The sequence below is a fragment of the Homalodisca vitripennis genome, chromosome 1 (genome assembly GCF_021130785.1).
Source record: "Homalodisca vitripennis isolate AUS2020 chromosome 1, UT_GWSS_2.1, whole genome shotgun sequence".
Classification (NCBI taxonomy): domain Eukaryota; kingdom Metazoa; phylum Arthropoda; class Insecta; order Hemiptera; family Cicadellidae; genus Homalodisca; species Homalodisca vitripennis.
Genome location: NC_060207.1, coordinates 163248182 through 163268722, shown reverse-complemented (window position 1 = coordinate 163268722; position 20541 = coordinate 163248182). Strand labels below are relative to the sequence as shown.

General features: G+C 31.9%; 1 protein-coding gene across 2 annotated transcripts in view; it reads right to left on the bottom strand.

The window, feature by feature from the left end:
• The window catches only part of LOC124352657 (nephrin-like), a 442015-nt gene extending 423654 nt beyond the window's left edge, over positions 1-18361 (bottom strand). For both annotated transcript variants that reach the window (XM_046802224.1, XM_046802225.1), the window contains exon 1: positions 18050-18361. In XM_046802224.1, the coding sequence (XP_046658180.1) occupies positions 18050-18149 (100 nt within the window). In that variant the 5' untranslated portion in view covers positions 18150-18361. The remainder of the gene's footprint in view (positions 1-18049) is intronic.
• Positions 18362-20541: the final 2180 nt, after the last annotated feature.

Genomic DNA, 20541 nt, shown 5'->3' with positions numbered 1-20541 from the left:
GTAAAATAAGACATCTTTACTTTAACTTTACTAATTTGAGAATAACCGTGAAATTAGCATTTTAATTAACTATATACATAGTCCAGGTACGTCTATTAAAAACAATTAATATAACGTAATAGGATTCATAGATTTTTACTAAAATTTCGTCGTACCAGAGCCACGGAACATTATAAGAAAGATTGGATACATTTACTTAATAATATATTAATTAGAACTGGAACAGATTAAAACATAAATATATATATATATATATATATATATATATATATATATATATATATATCCATAATTCATTTATACCGATCTTGATATTGCTGTATTTATCACGACGCATCATTCGTATTTAAAATATACGAACAATTATTGTGGCAATTCCAGATTTACCAGTTTGGTAGCATTCAAATTAAATACACAAAAATATAAAGATATAAAGGTAGGCATCACGAACTCTTTCTGCTATTCTTTTATATAATATATATTCAAACTAAATAAATACTTTTACAATTTTACAAACCTTTACGTAAGAAACGTAATGAGTCTTTTTCCACTGAGGAAACAGATTTTAAATAATCATTCGCCGCGTTTTAGTTAAGTGAGTAAATGTAGAATTTGTTATGGTTGCATACAGGTATGTTTGAGAGAACTTATATGAAGGATAAAATCTCAGTCACAACTATGTTATGTGTCAGAGGATAAGTGTTGTTGTCTTCGCTACTATTTAATTTTAAACCAACAATACTGACTACCAACAATAAAAATAACTCTAATCCCAAAAATCTAATTTAAATATACAATACTTTACAACTACATACAGAAATGTTTTTTTAATTATTATATTACGCTAAGTAATACCTCGGGAAATAGTTATTATGGTTCATTTAACAGTACAATACGTATAGCATAACGTTAATGAATCATACAGAGCTACCAAAGTAGATTATTTGTTTATGTCATCTGTCAAGTAACACACAAACATTTTAATTAACTTGTTGAAACAGTATATTAATTAGTTTCAGGTGTTTATACCTATTAATTAACGGATCTTACATGCCAATTGTTTAATTTAATTCTTACATTACTATGATATATAGTCTAGAGAAATAAAAGTATGTAATTCTAATGATATTTATAAATGGATGTTATTAACTTTTAAATAAGGCAAAAATAACATTCCCTTGTATTTATTAAGACTGATATATAGACTTATGATATATGTCATATAATGTAGCATAATATCAGATTACACTTATTTTAAATAAGGTGTTCAATAGCTACGAATTAGACTAGTAAATAATTAGAATGTTTACGAGTGAAATTTCTGTAAAAAATATATCAATCCCTTTTTTTAAACGTGTTAACCAAACTCGTTACAATTGTATACACACTTTCTCAGATTTGACTAGTTAGTAATTATAATGTTTATGAGTAGAATTTCCGTAAAATATAAATCAATACTTTTTTAAATGTGTTAACCCAACTCGTTGAAATATAATACACACGTTCTCGAATTAGACTAGCTATTAATATTATGATTTTATGAGTGGAATTTTTAAAATATAAATCAATACCTTTTTTTTAAACGTGTAATCCATACTCGTTATAATGTAATACACACATCATTTCTAACTGTGTGCATGCTATATAATAATTTATAACAACTACATAATCCATAACACAATGTTACTACAAGCTATTACATCTATATTACATAGAATATTTTATGTGAAACTTCTATTTAGATTATATTGGTATTACTATTATTTGAAAGAGATTTTAGGTTTAAACAAAAAGTATTTATTAGTAATTCTGTTATTATTTGTTTGCTATATAACAAATTGATTGACTCCTCCTCTGCTCTTCACTAAAAAGTTGGAGCTAGTATTACGTTGCTTTGTCTACTGATGTATGGTCTATACCAGGCGTGACAGCGGTACCACAAAACACTATTGTCCAGATATCACCAGAGCAAGACTTGGCGTGTGGGGCCGCCACGCCGCCGTCACAATTCCCGCCACCATTGTGCTTATCTATTGTCCATCTCCAGTTAGAGTCAACCCTTATTTTGAACCATACAGTACAATACATGGCTATTTGTCTGGTTCACCATATTAAAACTATAAAATATCATAATACTACATACGTAACCTATGCTATGCATACAAATGCCCTAGATGAATCTCACGGATACAACCGTCAACAAATGCTATTTAAAATAATAATAATCTAATATCGCCATACGGTTCATAATAACAGGCCAGAAGTATTAATATCACTCAAACCGTGTTTCATGTAATTTCATGGTACTATATTATTTATCAGGTTACTAGAACCCACATAATTGTTCTCTTCCAAAATTACGAGAATCTAAAATTTCACCAATTATTCACCAAACATCAATTCATGAGAGTTATTGGTTTTATTATAGCTTAGTAGCTAATCAGCAATGTTAATAACGCATTAGGTACTTAATATGTTAAACACATACCTAATATTCCCATCTTGCTGCTCTTTTGTAGAATTTTCACTAAACGTAATTTCAGAACAGACCACTTCTTTAGTGAAACCAACCAGTACGTGAAAACGATATTATATATCACCTACCACACCAGCTTTATATATAACAGCAAACATATTAGTCTCTCTTTCTGTTCTAACCAAACCGATAGCGGTAGGGTGAGGATCAGTTGTCACCGCTTAACTCAAGTTCCCTCATCAGCCCTCCACTGCAAGCTGTTAATCTAGGCCATACCACATCAGCACCACAACACGCTATGGAACAGGCATCAACCATTACAGCAACCAACACATTACTCTCTCTCACACACACGCATAACCCCACTGATATCGTTGCTGTGAGCATCAGTTGTTACTGTCCACTGTAACTGCGTAGTACACGTCCGCATATCAGTCTGGCACTACAAGCTGCTAATTACTCAATCTATCCACCAACCCTACCGGAAGTGGCAGTGTGAGCATCAGTTGTTACAGTAAACTTTCACTGTTTCATTCATGTCTTCGTCACCAATGCATTACTACAAGCTCATAATATCGGCTACAACAGCATGGAACACATATACACAACACGGCATGGAAAAGACATAAAATATTACTACAGCCAGCATGTTACTCGTTTTCTTTCCCCCAACTGATCGAAAGTAGTAATGTTAGTATTAGTTGTTACAGTCCACTTTACACTAAGTGAAGCTTCGCTCAAATCCACGTCACCCGTCCATTACAGCAGCTGGTAATCTATACTACACCAGCACACACAATACTTATGGTAAAGACATTAACCATAAAACAGCTACTCATACTCACTCCCTTCTAACCCAACCCGACCGGAAGTGGTAGTGTGAGCGTCTGTTGTTACAGTCAACTGTCACAGCTAAGCTCATGTCTTCGTCATCAGTCCAGAATTGCAATCCGTTAATCTAGGTTACATCAGCACAGAACACGGTATAATAAGGCCATCATCCATACAAACAGCCAACATATTACTCACTCCCTCCCCCAACTAACCAGGTAGTGTGAGCATTATGTTATAGTCAACTTTTACCGTGTAGGTCTTGTCTAAGTTATCAGTCCAGCACTGAAATCTGTAAATTTACGCCAAAGCTGCACAGATGACGGTATGGTACAGACTTCAACCATTATAACAGCAAGGATATTACTAACAACCTCACCCAACCCAACCGTCAATGTGTGGCTACAGCACACACAGCTCAATGCTGGCATAAACTATTACAACAGCTAACACATTATTCACTCTCTTCTCCATACGACTGGAAGTGAGAGACTGTATAAGCTCATTTTACAGGCATTTGCAATGACTTTAAACTCCAAATTAATCTTTCATATTTTCCCTCTGTCCATATTCTTGTAAAACGTGGGATGGTAATATTTCAGTTCGTACTTCGAAAATCTGTACATCTATCGTTGTATTGAATGCTGAAGGATATAACTAATTCCTGTATAATAGTACATTACGAATCTAAGCGAGCTTAATGTTAAAAAATTTAAATACAGAGGCTAATGCTTCGAAAGAATTTAAAACATTTGAATCCAGTTTAATCAACTGATACGTAGAACTACTTTTCTTTGACAAGAATATTGTTTCAATACTTATATGGGAATATGTTAAATACTCGTTAATGCTCTATTGTTAACTTTTTATTTCAAGAATTAGCTCTAATATAGATTAGACACTAACAGATGTAAATAGGGCAAAACCAAAAACTAGCAGTGAAGTGTAAGTGCGGTAATAAAGTAAGGCAATTTTTTTAAGATTTTCAGATATGTATTAAAATTACCAGACATTCTATCCAGATACAAGTTTTTCAGTGGCTTGGTATTTTTTAGAAGATACAGTTAAAAAATACACAATTATAACAGTCTGATTAGTTATAAACATGTATATATGTAACTCAATTAATTAAAACATAAAACCAATATTTAATACTTTTATTTTTGTGAGGCCTTTTGATAGTAAGGCTAGCTTCGTCAGACACATCACAAAAGTAAATAGCCTTGCTATCGAAAGGCCTCACAAAAATGAAAAGTATTAAATATAGGTTTTATGTTTTATTATAATTAAGGTAACAGTAACCAATATAAGCTCCATCTACGGCAGGTACAAAGTAGCCTACACATGTCATGACTAAATCATGTAACAACTTATTGTATATTCTTTACTAATTAATAAAATATTGTATTACTAAATAGTATTATCACTCTATTGAATTACCAAATACTTTATAATAGATATGAAAATGGTATAGTACTATTATTATAATTAAATAATACGTAATCTAATATTCCTGTGAAAACTGTAATGTTTCATAGGTATCTGAATACAAGTTGCTTGTCATGTGTGCAAATTAAATTACCACTCAACAGCAATATTGATGTAACAAATACGTGTTTAAGACTCGAATACACCAAATATTGTTGCTTAACAAGCGAGTTATGTATGAACACACACCAAGCCTAACATCATACAGCGTTACTACTGTGTTTGGATACTAACATTTCCGTTGCCTAGCAAATTATATCTTTGATCGTTTGACTTGATGGGCTGGGCATCACTGATGTAAGGGGTACGGCCAAAGACGAACAAAGAATTTGAATTAGGACTTTCCTTAAGTCAGACTAAGTTCGACTTCTCGGATTAATAAGCAACTGGCTCTTCCGAATAATCGTACACAACAGTAGCTTCTATAAGATACCTGCGTAGTTTTATATTCGTTGATGATAGCACTGGCCGCCGAATCCGCCTTAGCCGTAGACTGTCAGACGACGCCACGCCCGCATAGGAAGGCCCAGATCCGGAGGGTTAGGGAGTTCATGCTGCACGTCTGAGAAAATAAGTGTCTACAAGTATGTCAGCGAAACAACATTATTGAGTAGCTTATAATTTTCTAATTATTAAAAGGTAATATAAATTTTGTTAGCACAAGAAGAATATTCGTCTACGTATGAAAAGTTTATATTTTATAATCCCTTATAGTTATACAAAGAGGTATGAAAATTTTGGCTACACTTTTTTAGATATGGTTAAATAAAGAATAAAGTATGATACACATGAGGGAATGTATCATATGAAGGGTTAAACTTTATGTGAGAGCAAGTTTTACTCGAATAACTATCAGGTGCAGCCGTAACTCTATAAGATCTAAAAGAGATTGAAGACCTTAGTGTCATCGACATTCCGCTGTTACATAGAGTGACGATTTTAATTGATTTATTCCTCCAGAACATCAATCGTGACAATGTGTAATTGAAATTTTAAAACTAAATTATTTATTATTATGCAAACTACGAGTGATTAAGCTGTTTTTCTTGCCAACAAGATTGTTAAGCTTACAGAGCTACAACAACCTTTTAATAAGCTTGAACAGCTTAATAAGATATAAATACACAATTCAATTTATACAGGTATCGTACATGATCAATTCATTACATTTACTTGATGTTAACTGCATTTAAAGTATAGATTGGGTTTATAAATGAATAGTAATTGTTATGAAATCTCCTCAATTCATATCAGAGACTCTATTTTGTCACTGTACTGCATATAAATCACTTTATTACGATTAAAATGTTTGAATATGTATTCGAAACGTAAGCAATAACCGAGAGTGTTCAATTGCAATGGATGTTAGTAAACTATATAAACGAAATGAACGAGTGAAAGTTAAACACACTTTAGTAGAATCACATTGGGTTGTCTATGACATACTTATCAGTATACTTTCTGCATTTGGTAAACATTTAAATTCGTTATTAAGCTGATAAAACAATACACTTGTCAAGAGTCAATACGACAGTGCCAATAATTTATACATAACTCTCTTGATTTACTGTATAATTGTTTGACTGAAATAAACAACGATCTAAACTCTAAAAACAATGAATCAAACTTCATATAAAAACAGATATAACTATTAGGTTTCATATCAGCTAGTATATAGTACACTTGCAGTAATGCTTGAGACATGACAAAATCAATATACCAGAGTTAAACCCCTATCAAAGTAAAATAAATCCAGCAAACAGTTTATAATTTATTATGTTTTTTCTATACGAGCTGCGTTGCAAAACAGCATGACATTGTTTTAACGTCTAACTGCATGTTTATAAACATGATAAAACTATCCTTCGTGTTTTCAGATGGCCGAATCTCAGTTGAGAATTTCACTTATATCTTTTTAAAATCATCGATAAAGCTAAAATTTGCTTGTAATAGCGGTCATTTTGCGAGCAGAATGTCAAGAGCCCTGTATAATGTGGTAGGCTCAAAGTGTCGGTTTGTGGCTCTTGTGGTCACATGTGTTGGTGACTACGTGTTAGTTAAGTGATAGGGGTTTGGGGTTCCCGGTAATTCTGTTTATTTAATAAATTTGTATTGGTTATGTTTTTAACGTAGCAACGTATTCAATTCCTTAGGTATTTATTAGAAATGTGTACATTTTATTAACGCTTAAACTACGAAATAATATCATATTCATAAAACATAATCAGTATTCCTAAGTAAGACCAAACAAACTATTTCAATAATCCTTTTATTTTGCATCAATGAGAGTCAATGTCTAAAAAAATTTAAAATTTTTGTCCTAGAAAATAAGGAAACAAATCCATAATAAAATTAGAATTACTTGAACACTGCACTATGAAATTTATTGTTTCTCTGTAATATTAGCTGAATCGACTAAATTTGACCTCATTATTTATCATGTATCAATTTCGTGCATATTTACATAAGTTTATTTTGGACTTGCTCTGGAATACTCTGGAGTATTATCCATAGTAATAAAATAGGCTACTTACAGTATTATTATTATAGTTAAACCTAGATACACCTATAAAGAATAATGATATAATTCAAAGTAGATTTCTTTACAGCCAAATTTATATTTTATATAATAAATAAAAATATAGTGACAACAAATTTAAATCAATGTTGGAAGAAAAAAAATTGCCTATGTGTATTAAAATGATTATCCAACACATTTAATATTAAATACAAAAATATTCCAAAGATGTTAACTTAATAATTATAACGATTTGACCTTCGATTATCAAACTGAGAGTTGAGGGAGTTGAAGTCCCAGTACCGCGGTTGTCACTGTAACGCCGCTTTGCCGCCTGCCTCTCTGATTTATTGTCCGAAACCACTGAATCCCATAAGCATTTTAACATGTTTCATGAAAGGAAGTCCAGAAAGTAAGTACAATAAAGCATATAAATATTGTTATTTAATGTACTGTTTTATGCCTAAGTCGACATCTAAATTTTATAATAAGGATGCACCGTTGATTATGAAACTTAGATCATCAGTTTTTAGAGTGTTTACGACATGATCCTAGCCCCTCAAGGTAACTTCAAAATATGTGGACCATTTCACATTTACATGAAGCTCAACATAAGCTTAGCCCAGTCTATGATTTTTCAGTATATTATGAAATACCCTAGCACAAATCATTGTTTATTTATTCATTAACTGGCATCTATATATTTTGAGTTTAATAAAGGTTCGCATTTAATATGGTTAGTTCATTTCGTCCTTCAAAAACATAGCAAAGGTGAGAGTTTAGATGTTATAGTAAATTTATATGTTTTCTTCTTGGTCGAAGGTTCTTATAACAAACTTACCGAATATGACTCAAGTTTTAATCATACATTTATGTTTATATTTGTATTCCCCGCACTCATACATTTTCAAGTCTATAGTATGTATGAGGTAACCTGTCACCTGGACACTTGGCTACCTGGGACTGACCCGGGCCATTTCGCGGCGCTGTCAGTCTTCAAGAGCTTTTTATTTAGTAACTCACCTACTTGCTCCCTAACTACATACACTAACTATTATTTCCAAAACATAATGTCTTAAAAAAATTATGTTTAAAATAAAATAATTGGTACTAGAGAACGGTAAATTCAACTAAACAATCTTAAAATAAAAATGTATTCATATAACTGCATTGCCATATTGTTATAAAAAATAACTGTACAGTTACATTAAACATACAGACTTATGTGCTTTTCAAACACTTCTTCAAAGTTAGGAAATTGCGATTCGGGTAAAAAAGTAGGGTTTTCTAGAGGGGAAGCTAGTAGGTAATTCATTAAGGAAAGAACTTGAACAATGTTCACGCTCTTATCGGTTACTCTGTCCGCTTCTGACAGTAAATTTTCTTGTTAGTAAAGATGAAGTTTAAAATTTATTTTTGATTTTCAAAATTTCCTACAAAATTGAAAAAGTTTACACAGTCCCAAGATATGATAGATCCTATTGCTAAAAGAAGAATAGTATTCTGAGACAAAAAATACCAACATACCCGCGAGCTGCTTGGAGTCTAGTCCAGGCGTTGCCACTGCAGAGAATGTAGGTCCCGAGCATTGATAGAAGTGGGAAACTAACACGAGAATCGACGTCAGCTTTTCCTTTGACACCGTGTCGTATAATCTGAAATTGATGGCATTTTGGATATGTTTGAACCCTTTTCTTTCCTTTCTTTTTTTCTTCATGTTCTATATTTTTGTATAATAACCCTCCCACCTGAAGAAGAGGATAGATTCAAATGTGCGAAACGTTGTGTTATACCTTTTCTAGCCATAAAGATGACAAGTATCCGATATCCTGTTATCCTGTCAAAGCTTCCGTCGTCAATATTTGACTGCTGATTTTAAAAAGATTTTATTCATTCATACTAGCGGGGAACGCGCCTGGGGACATCTTTGTACGTAAAGTATAGAAGGTTTGGAAGGATTACATATAATTTCGTACAAAATCCAAAGCACTGCAATAATATTTTATGCCATTTCCAGTTTTGTCATTACTATTTAATTAATTTGACTCACATATGAAATTTTGTATTGGCTTCTAATAGTATTTACACTTCCTCTGAGCTGACCATGACTTACGTATTCTTCTACTATGCAATGGAAAATTAGTATTTAAGCTCTCACTGAATTATTTCCTAAGAACAAAGACCAAATTCTATTAAAACAATCATTTAATTATCCTTGAAGGAAGTTAGATAAATGTTTCTCGTTTCAACTTGTGTCTAGCTCATATCATTAATATGCAGCATGTCATTGTCAACACACATACATAACTTCTACATACTGTATCTCTGAATGCCCAGACACGTCCTAGACTGTGATTCATCATCCCAGATTAGAGTTTCAGCATCCCACGCGATCCTTTTAATATATGCATTGGAAACCTTTCCAGCCTTGTCATCCTGAATCATTAACTTGTCATTTATCATCTGAGCAAAGCAGCGTAACATCATTTGCATGTTTGCTCCCTTGTCCTGTATAACGTACGAGTATATAGAAGTTACTCATCCAAGTGTTTCACTTGGTTGCTAACACAATGTTATAGACATGGAATTTCCACACCGATGCTATAATTTAATCTGTGCCTCTCCTATAATTTTATCTGTATTGCAGAAGGAAGTTTTACTTAATATCCGTAAAGTAAAATGTTATATTATAATATTATTAAATAAATGTTATCCAACGATACCGCCTACATTTCCTTGAGATCAAAAGTAACTATCTGGACCCAAAAGGCAGTTGAATGAATTAGAAAGTATTTAAGTGATACCAGCGTGAAAATCATTTGACTATTATAACTGTATAATTATTACGTTAATAATTACTGTAATTCTAGTAAACAAATATAGCTTTAAATTAGGTTTGGTACATTATAAAGTACAGTTGCAATAATTTCATAGTTTTAAATTTCGTATGAAAATAAAATACTTTCTAAAAGTTGAGTATTAAACTGGTACTTCCTTGTAACAATGATTTGTAATGTAAAAATATCTAATGCCTGGAAATTTCTCTTTTCCTTTAAATAAATCTAGAGAGGATGCTTTGTATTATTCCCTGTTTTAGTAATCCAGGTATTAAGGATTACCTGTTTGTTAGGTTGGTTTGATTAATTTCTACTAAATTTCTTGGTATTTCAGTATTCTACTCATTATTTCTTAAATCATATTTTATATTCTTTAACTTTAAAAATATATTTCATTGATTTGTCATATACAATTTAATTTGTCTTTTTAAACAAATCAAATTTTGAGTAAGTTTTACAATAGTTACTTTTTATTAGTTACTTGATAACAGAAATCACGTCCAAAAAAGCAAAATTTTAGGTTTTTTTTTGCGGAATGTCCTGAAAATTACTAAGATATTTACATCTGTACTGTGTGATTTTACTAGGAACTGAGTAGTGCTTTGTTATTTCGATAACATGTATGTAGGAGAGATTATAATATGAAAGCCTATAGTGTTGCGGCAGGTTATATCGAACATAAAGTAATCATCATCCACTCATAAGAAACATACTTGGCTTTTAGTTTAATTCACTACTATCACATTCAAATGACGTCTTTAAAAAAAAATTGAATATTCCTAATATAAAAATAAATTACTGCAGCGCTACTGGTCGGATGCTTTACTACTAGCATTACCCCTAAAAGTCGAGTTATCGATTCTATCTTATGTTCCACCTCTAATATAAATATAATATAGAATATAAAATAAATATAGAATAGATGGGAAAATGCTGGGATACAATATAAGGCCTAAATAGGCTAGTGTTTAAAATCAAGAAAGTCTAAAATAAATATTATGTAGTACAAGTGTATTAAAGTTGGTAGAAGTACATACAAAGCTCATATAAAAAGTATAAACTTATATTTGTTAATATAATGTACTTTATATAACAAATAGCATTAAAATTCAATTACTTTTATATTACATATTGCCTTGTCCTCTCTAAAATATAGTACTACCGTGTAATATTTGGTGATGTCATCCACAAGTGGATAAAACAGAGCCTAAACTAAAATTAAACTTTAATAAGTTTATAAGTAATCGTCCATGTGCGAGGATATAGCTACTAGAGATTATAAGTTTCTGAAGATTGAGTTCTTGCAGAAATCTAGAGTTTCTGGAACTTTTGATCACTACGGGACTAAGACGTTTACAGAGGCCAGGAGCTATGAAAGGTGGAATAAATATCAAATCTTTTAAAGGAAAATAGCTTCCAGCGGCCATAACCAACCAGAATCCAACATACCTGTAGTAACTTTGAGCCTCTAGAAATCAGAAGAACCAACAGAAAAAGAGAGACTTCTAAAGACAGAAAATAAACTTGGAGGTTGTAGAAGCCGGCGGTTTACTAAGACTTGAAAACCCCAGGTTGGAAGCTACAATTGGCAGGAAGTTAATAGATGCCAGCATCTCTCGAACACTGGGATCTCCAGATGAGCCTAGAAGCTAGGAACATACAGATCATAAAGCCGTAAAGCCATCCTAAATGAGAAATTTCCCAACAGTCATATTTTAAGAGGAGCTTGGAGAGTCAGAGTTCAAAATTTCCGTAATCAAAAGTACCTCAAAAATGCTTGAATAATTCTTTATTTTTATATAAAGAATATCGGCACAATTAGAGCCCCATATTACTTAACTCCAGTCATAAGATATTTATCTTATATCTGTGTACTATTCTGAAACCATGGGGAGTTAATTTATTGCCTTAGGATAAATTTTTTCTGAAAGCTTTTAAACTTCCGATACACATAGATATTGAACTACCTGGAGGGTGAGGGCTATCATAGAAAAGGGGTTCTCAAAGTTTTAAGATCAAAAGCTCTTAGCTGATCATGAAGTTATTAATTTTCGTGTGCTCCCAAAACCCAAATCCTTACAAACCGTGAAAACTTCCAAAACACAGAGAACTCCTAAAGCGGAAGACCGTGTTGATTCTGGCAATTTTTATCATTCATCTAGTTGATAGGATCTTCCAGCCATCCGGAAATCACAGAGGGCCATTACCTTCCAGATACTCAAGCCATAAATGAGCGAGAACTTCTGGAATTAAGGGCTCAAAGAGGTCAAAAAGTTCCAGTGTGGGGCTCCTAAAGCTCATTAACTTAAACAATCTGGAACTTTTAGAATCCAAGAAATCAAAAATCTCGGGAACCAAAAATATTAGTCAGAGAGATTTAAAAAACTCTTTATACAAGTAATTTCACGAGGCCGGTATAATAATCTGATCATATCAAGATAGTCGTGATAAAAAAAAAACTTTTTTTACAAAATCACAATCAATATATTCTAAATTATTTCCTAATTTTTAAACACAGTTCTGTCTAATTAAGCAGCGCCCATGATATATGGAGAAAGTGCATAAACGAACGTAAACCTTCCTATGGTAATAAGAAGCAGTACCAAAAAAACTTTGTTTCAATCCTGGACTATTTAGTGCCTTTACTCATCGCTTGATACAATTCCCTTTCTTACTAATGACAAGTGTTATTATGATTTATCCCATTAATTATCTTTTAATCCACTAAACAGTAATGCTTTAATTAAATAATAGCTTGATAACAGGTTAACTTACGTAGGTGGCAGTATACTAGTATTCTTCCCATATCAAAATCCACAATTAACTTATTTAGTTTAACTGCACCATTATCGAGTTAAGTACAATGCTGTGTTATTGAATGTTTGAATTATCTTATTACTATCTGCCTGTACATGTATACATCATTTTAAAATAATATACTTAGTTATTATCTTTTTATAATGTAACTTTTTGTTACTACAATAAACTTAGGCTATTATGCATTTTTAATTGTGTTGGTTCCCTCGTTTCATATGTGACTAACATGCGACTATAATTCAATAATCTTTTATTAAGTTAATGCAATCGGAAGTCAATTTAAAAAGCACTTATAAAAATACTTGATGTCTCAGTGTAAGATACCGTTTATAAAGTGAGGGAAACCTGGTCTTTTTAATACTCCACGAAGAGTGTTGGGAATTTTGGGTAAAGTTTCGAGACATTATTCTAGGTTTAAGATTAACATATTTTAAAATTTCAAGCCACTCTTTATTTAATATGTTCTAACAAAAAATTTAAATAAAAAGAAAAGTATTAGGGAAAATTTGAACTAACATTCCTCCAAAATTCAACAATAAAAATATTAAATCGTATGCAGGGAGTTACTGAAATATATCTATTAAGTGTGCCTGTATCATAATATCTCGAAAACAAAGTAACTTATAGAATTGAAATCTTGTATGCAGCTAAGTTTATATATGTAGAACACTGAGGTCAAGGGTAGTGTATGTCACTCCATTAGATTTGGCTGATAATTTACTTATTTATTTATACATGAAATTTCATTTCTACATATAGACAGTATGAGTTTTACTCATATGAGTTTTATCTTCGTTGTGAAAGCGTATCAATTAAAATAAATACAAAATTTCTGTAAAGGTGCATATCCAAACATGCAGTTTGGATGAATGTATTTTTCGTGTCAATGACTCAGTTATAGATTATAAATGTTTCATTCAACCTCATTGAAGCCTGTTACGCGTCATATGGTGTGACGTACACTTACCTTGTTTACGTAAATTCGTCTTTATACAGCCTTAATAATCAACATATAATCATTGTGTTGCGTTTAAAGCACACAATTTAAATACTGGTTTCGTAACTATATGAAATAGTATTATCTTTATGTACACGTATTATTTATGTAGTACTGATATTTGGCCAGTAAGGTGTTTGACCCAGACTGTGATAAACATCTAACTGTAATAGACGTGTAAGGAATCTTTCCTAATACCGTAACCTACTCTGTAAATATTAACTTTATAAACCATCTCTAGATTTAAATTCAATATTTTTGGCATAATTTAGTGTTGCCATTGTTACTGTATAGTAATTATAAAAATTAATATTACTCGTATAACAATAATATTTCCTAATCGTAGTTACAAACACTGTATTTAAATAGAAAGAAATTTCAGGAGCTGCATTGTCTATTGTTGTACAGTTTCACCATAATAGCTATTGTTAAGCAGCTTGTTTTCACATTGAAATATTGCTGCAGCAATACACTACAACATGCCAATGTATATCGTATGTACTTATACACACATTATGACACCGTAGATATGTTTTATGATAATTCCAGCTTGAGTTACAAATTTCAATTAGAACTGAGTGTTAAACAATACCTTGTCCAACGGTTACAAAAGGGTTAGACTCACAAGGACGAAGTGAATCGTTTAGAAATGCCATGAACATAATTGTTTATATAAAATGTCTAATGTGACCATTTATTATATTATACACTAATATCCGAGACTTTGCATGCAGTGTTGTTATATTCAAGTGAATTTCCGGCGACAATTTTCAAGTTTTCCCTTGTTGCCACTATCAATGAAATATATCAGAAAGTGCATATTCATGGCCCTTTAAATTTACTCCGGTCTTAGTATTTTTCTCTGTCATATTTTAATGTACCTTTTCACTCCAATCAAAAAAGTATATACACATACACATGTCTGAAATGTCTACTTCGGTCAAAAAGAGCCTGCTTTCGGATATTGTAAATTACTTTTAATCTAAGATATTTGTGGCGCCACAATTGAGATATCTGTGGCCTGTCTTGCTGCCCTGATAAAGAAGATATACATAAAGCAGGTACTGAGAAGCCTACGTACTTCAAAAGACAACTAAGATGGGTTTTATAATGTTCTTAAGATGTATAATAAAATGTACACATTAATATTGTTTTTTCATGATAGTACTGGTCTAGAACAGCATAATTTAAACTAGCTAAAAAGTACAGTTGTATATTTTAACTAAAACTTATCTCAATATTTTCGTAATCTGTATCGATGCAGAAAAGCAGGTTGGAATAGGAAGTGTTGTAACTATCAACCTTACTACGTGTTTTAAGGACAAATTAATTGAAAATATTTGTTAAAATTATAAATCTAAATATAAAATATATACACATACAGGTTATACTGTAATGATACGATATGTAGATAGAACATCCAACTGAATTGAAAAGCACATTTTAAAATTCATATTTCCGTAACTTGAGAAACCAGTACGGTTGGAATTCTTATGGAATTGGAACATTCCATAAGAATGTTAAAGATAGAAATAGACATATACTTAAAGCCAGAGAAAGGGAGGGGGAGAGAGAAAGAGAAGGGGGGAGGGAGAGAGAGAGGGAGGGAGGGAGGGAGAGAGAGAGAGAGAGAGAGAGAGAGGAGAGAGAGAGAGAGAGAGAGAGAGAGAGAGAGAGAGAGAGAGAGAGAGAGAGAGAGAGAGAAGAGAGAGAGAAGAGAGAGAGAGAGAGAGAGAGAGAGAGAGAGAGAGAGACTTTATTTGTTGGACTTGTTGTGTTACGATTTGTTGGGCCCGAAAACGTTGTATCGGTTTTTCCCAACTACGTTATATCATCAATTATATGTTACGCATTGCTGTTGTTCAGCAACGCATGTTAAAGAAAACTGGTAAGCACCATATTCTTATGTCTGCTGGAGTGAATGTTTTTAGTAATAAATCGAAGTTTCAAATAAAAACCGCATATTAACCACAACATGGGGTTATTGAAGTTAAATCTCTTTCACTAGGCTGTAAGCCTACACATCGCCACACATCTCTCTCTCTCTCTTTCTAATTAGCTAAGTAAGCCATAATTAGGCCCCATAGCTTCTCTTATCCAAGGAAAGTCTCTTCATTTTGTAAGGAAAAGACCAAATTCAAAAATAAATACTTTCTTTTTTAATACAGCCTCTCTTTAAATATCCAACGTTATCTATTCCTTACCTGCACTACGTACACCATAAACATTTACAGCTTCTGGGAAGGTCTGCATTTAAACAGCAGGATCTCTCCAATGTTGACTTGTTTTGTTAAATGCTATCATAAACATTCCATATACTTATTTTGATCTCTGCGTTGTATACTCCTTGTTAGGTTATAAAATTCACTTTCAAATTTCACATATTTACAAATTTAGCATAGTTTATTTCATAAACATAATATATTATGTGTCAAGAATAGTTAAGTGTTATAATTTTACTATTAAGTATATCATCTTTACACTAGCTGCTTATTATTCAAGTCCCCGAGTCTTGTAAGGCCATAGACCAGAGTTGAAGAAACAGTACAATTTTTCAAACACATATATTGAGAGAAATTGAAATTTAACGACATGTATCAATGCTGGAAACGATTAGAATAATATTAATACTAGAGCGGATGGTACCTACAACACTGTCATATGCAGCTCTCTGCCCTATGAAATGTGATAGAACATTACTATAGCTCGATAGATAGAGTTACCGTTATTGTGTAACTTGCGAGACTTTATAATGGATTAGAAACATACTTCTTCAACTATCCCTAATTGCAAGAATCTAATCCTATCCTTATCAATAATTAATTTATTACAAAGGAGTGGAACCCACATACGTAATATGTTAATTACGTTTTTACATTGATAACGAGAAGAATATTTTAATAACATATATTAAAACTTTATAGATATGGTATATTCACAATCTAAAAAAGTTGAAATGTACTAATATTTTAAGTTTTCAAATATGTCAGCTTGAGATATTTTTCCACAGATAACTTCGGCTAGCCAGTATCCGGACTACATCATACTCGTATATGTAGATTGAAAACCTACTGTAGCTCAGAAGGCATGATTGAAATGTTTTAGCCAAATACTACGTATATTTGTATTGATGTAACTAGGTATACATTACTTCACTACATAGAAATTACACTTTGCCTCAGTCACGAGATTAGAACTACACGTTTAACTCCGGTGGCTTTTTACAATATATCTAGACTTTTAAAAGGCGTAACAACGCATTAAATTGTTAAGATCAATACTCCTAAAACAATCACAAGAATTTATTTACTTTTTATGTAATATTTTTCAAAGAAGGGTGTCTTAACTCATAATTTTTATTTATTTTCAAATTTTTCTGCATATTGCAACGTTGTACCATATATAAAAAATCACAAGACTTAATGAAAAATGTCCCTGTAAAGTTAATTTGTTGTGGGTTGTGTATTTTCATATACAAGTATTTGTATGAAACATATAGCGTCGTTTGACATGTTTCAACTCATTCTATTTATCATAGTTTTTATTACTCACTAGCTTTTATATGCAGCCTTGCACGTAGTTTTCGAAATCAAAGCCCTTATACTATTCAGTAAAAGCTCTTACTAATTATTAAACGCAATTAGGCATACATCAAGGATATTATGTTCATGGTTCAGAGTATCAGAGTTTAACCTCACCATATTATGTTTTCTACGTGTAATATAATTCTGGTTAATATAATTATATTCCCAACGTCACAGCTGAATCTACCTTGTTACACCGTTAAAGAAAATACAAATACACAGGTATTTAAAACTTATTTTGGTCAAAAAACGATTCATTCCTTTCAATAAATTAAACAATAATATGACTCTTAGCTTTTATATAAAATGTAATAGTAGTGACTTTACAATAATAATCATATACACACAAATATATGTACTGTTAGTATGTTACATAGATTTAGAAATGTATCTCTTAAAATAAGTTTTGTATTCGGATATACGATCAACATTAATCTGTAGATATGAGCGAGGATTCTAAGGAACATTTGTATGCTATTAATAATTGAAATAAGCCTCTACCTTTTTCTTCCAATGTGATGTTCGGATACAAGGATGATATCATGTAGCAGGAGAGAAGAGGAAAACTTCCTGAGAGGCACAGAAGTACGTTAATCCACATCCTGTCCGATACTCCTACTCTCGTAACCACTTGAAAACCTTTTAGTATTCAGTTAAGTAACATCACAAGGAAACAGTATTCTAACACACTCAGAGCCTTTAAACTATTCAGCTTATTACTGTCCGAAGCACAGTTACATGTAGACTACGAACGTGGGTGTAGCAGACACCCCTGTCACACTGTGGAGAGACTCCCAAGCGAACATCACGGCCCGTGTCTCGCCGGCAACTGGAGCAACATCATCCCGACAATCAGCACCCGAACTGTCCCGAGCACGTCCGGAAAGAGTCGACCTCTCCAAAGTAATAATGCAGTGGTGGCTATTATGCTACCAGGGCTAAATACACTGTGTGTTTGTTTATCGCAGCATTTTCTGCAGGGAACGTTATTCCCCAAAGAGTGCACTATTGTTGTTTTACGCTTTGCAATAATGTTTAATTTTTAATAAGAGCACGTGGTGTAAACATGTTGGATGTGCACGAAATCGTATAATTTTTAACGAGCCTCTTGAATTGTATACTTAATAAAGGACATTATTGTGTGTATATTATGTCAATTTCCAATTATTTAATTTTTGTATTTGTTCAGTAGTATGATATTTAAATAAAGAAATACTTATTTGTGAACCTATAAAATAAAGAACATACAGTATCCAATTTTCGGGAGACAATTGGGTAAGCAAACATAATAGAAACAGAATATAACAGAATATAATCTCACATACATGAATCTATAACCTTAAAATGCATTGATACGTCTTCGAGAGGGATTAAAGCAAACCGCCAAAGCTATTATCATAGTTGGTTGCTAGAAATTCTATAATTGCCTTTATCATAATTTCCTACTTTATTTAATTATAAACTAAAATTTTGCTTTTATTTATTTTTTTTTTAACTAAACGTCCCAGTTAAATTTATTATGTTTGTTAATTGTCTGACACTTATCGCAGATTGTGCTGAGGAACTTGTGGCTCAGCAGTAATTAGTATTACGTTTACTGATACTCCAATAAACAGCTAAAAATGAAATATAAATAATTGCGTCGTATTGACTTCCTTTCATACGCAGACAAGGAGCTGAATGGAAGAAATACCGGTTTAAACATCTGGGGGCCGAACTGTTTACATCGTGTGAGGATTCATCCCTTTTGTTTCCAGTAAAAACAGATAAGAAAGAGATTATATTAGATCCCTCAATCGCTTGATCTCGATCTGTTTTCAATACTCCAACCAAAATATGAATCATATAAGTTTATAGTTAATTGTTTATTGATAACTAACTACAAATTTACCCAGAGAATTGTAAATAAATACATTTTTAATTTAATCCCTAAATGAAAAAAAACACCCTTATAACTTACTGCACATTTTGAGCTATTGCCAAAATGGAACTTGTGTAAAAAAAATTAGGAAAAACAAATATCAACTCAATCAAATTGGTTTGAAAGTAACCAATTTCTTTCAACTGCTTTAGGCCTCGCATGAAAGGTAAAATACAAAAAATTTTCATATTATAAAACCAGCGATTTGCACTTTTTTATTCATTTTTGGATGAAAATATTCCTATTTCATAGTGAAAGGTGTCAAATGTATTTAAAACAATATAATACATCTACAGTATTTAAATCGCTTATGTGTACAATTTTATATTAAAAAATATCTATACAGGTTAACTTAAATATGGCTATTTAGAATTTGTAATACATAGACTTTACGTGTGTTATGAGATATCTTTGTGACTGATAATTTTTATTAGGATTAACAAAAACCAATTGTAATATCGTAAAACTTTTCTAAGTCCTAAATATCTTAGGTTATGACAGATGTGTAATGGACGCATATATCATAATGAAGAACTTAGGCACAATCCTATATGTACATTATGAGATGTAAAGATCTCTTCCTTTTTTTACGAATTATTTCTCTATGTACTATGATGTCTAAAAGACTTACAAGGATGTAAAGAGGCAGTCTCTAAATTTTATCCATGAACATGTGGCCTTGTTCATATGAAGTCAAAAAGGCTATAAACAATATGTTCACTTTATTAAACAATGCAGTATCTCTCGATTACCTTTTCAATTTCAGTAAATTACTTATAGTGTCAGTGACATTTATAGGATATTTGGATCCTATAATTGAGTTCGTTTGAATAAATCTCAATATCCACACCCACCATATATCACATCACGAGGCTTATGATCTCAGGACTATATTCCGAAATATTTTCAACCATGCTTTATTTTCTATTTAAATATTAAATGCTCTCTAATATCGCAAGTTAGTAATGAATGTTAATAATAATATCCATCTTTTCTGCTTAACAGATGCACCTAGCCCGAAAAGCCCTACCACCATTAATCACTGACAAGTATATAACAAATAATTTGGCAA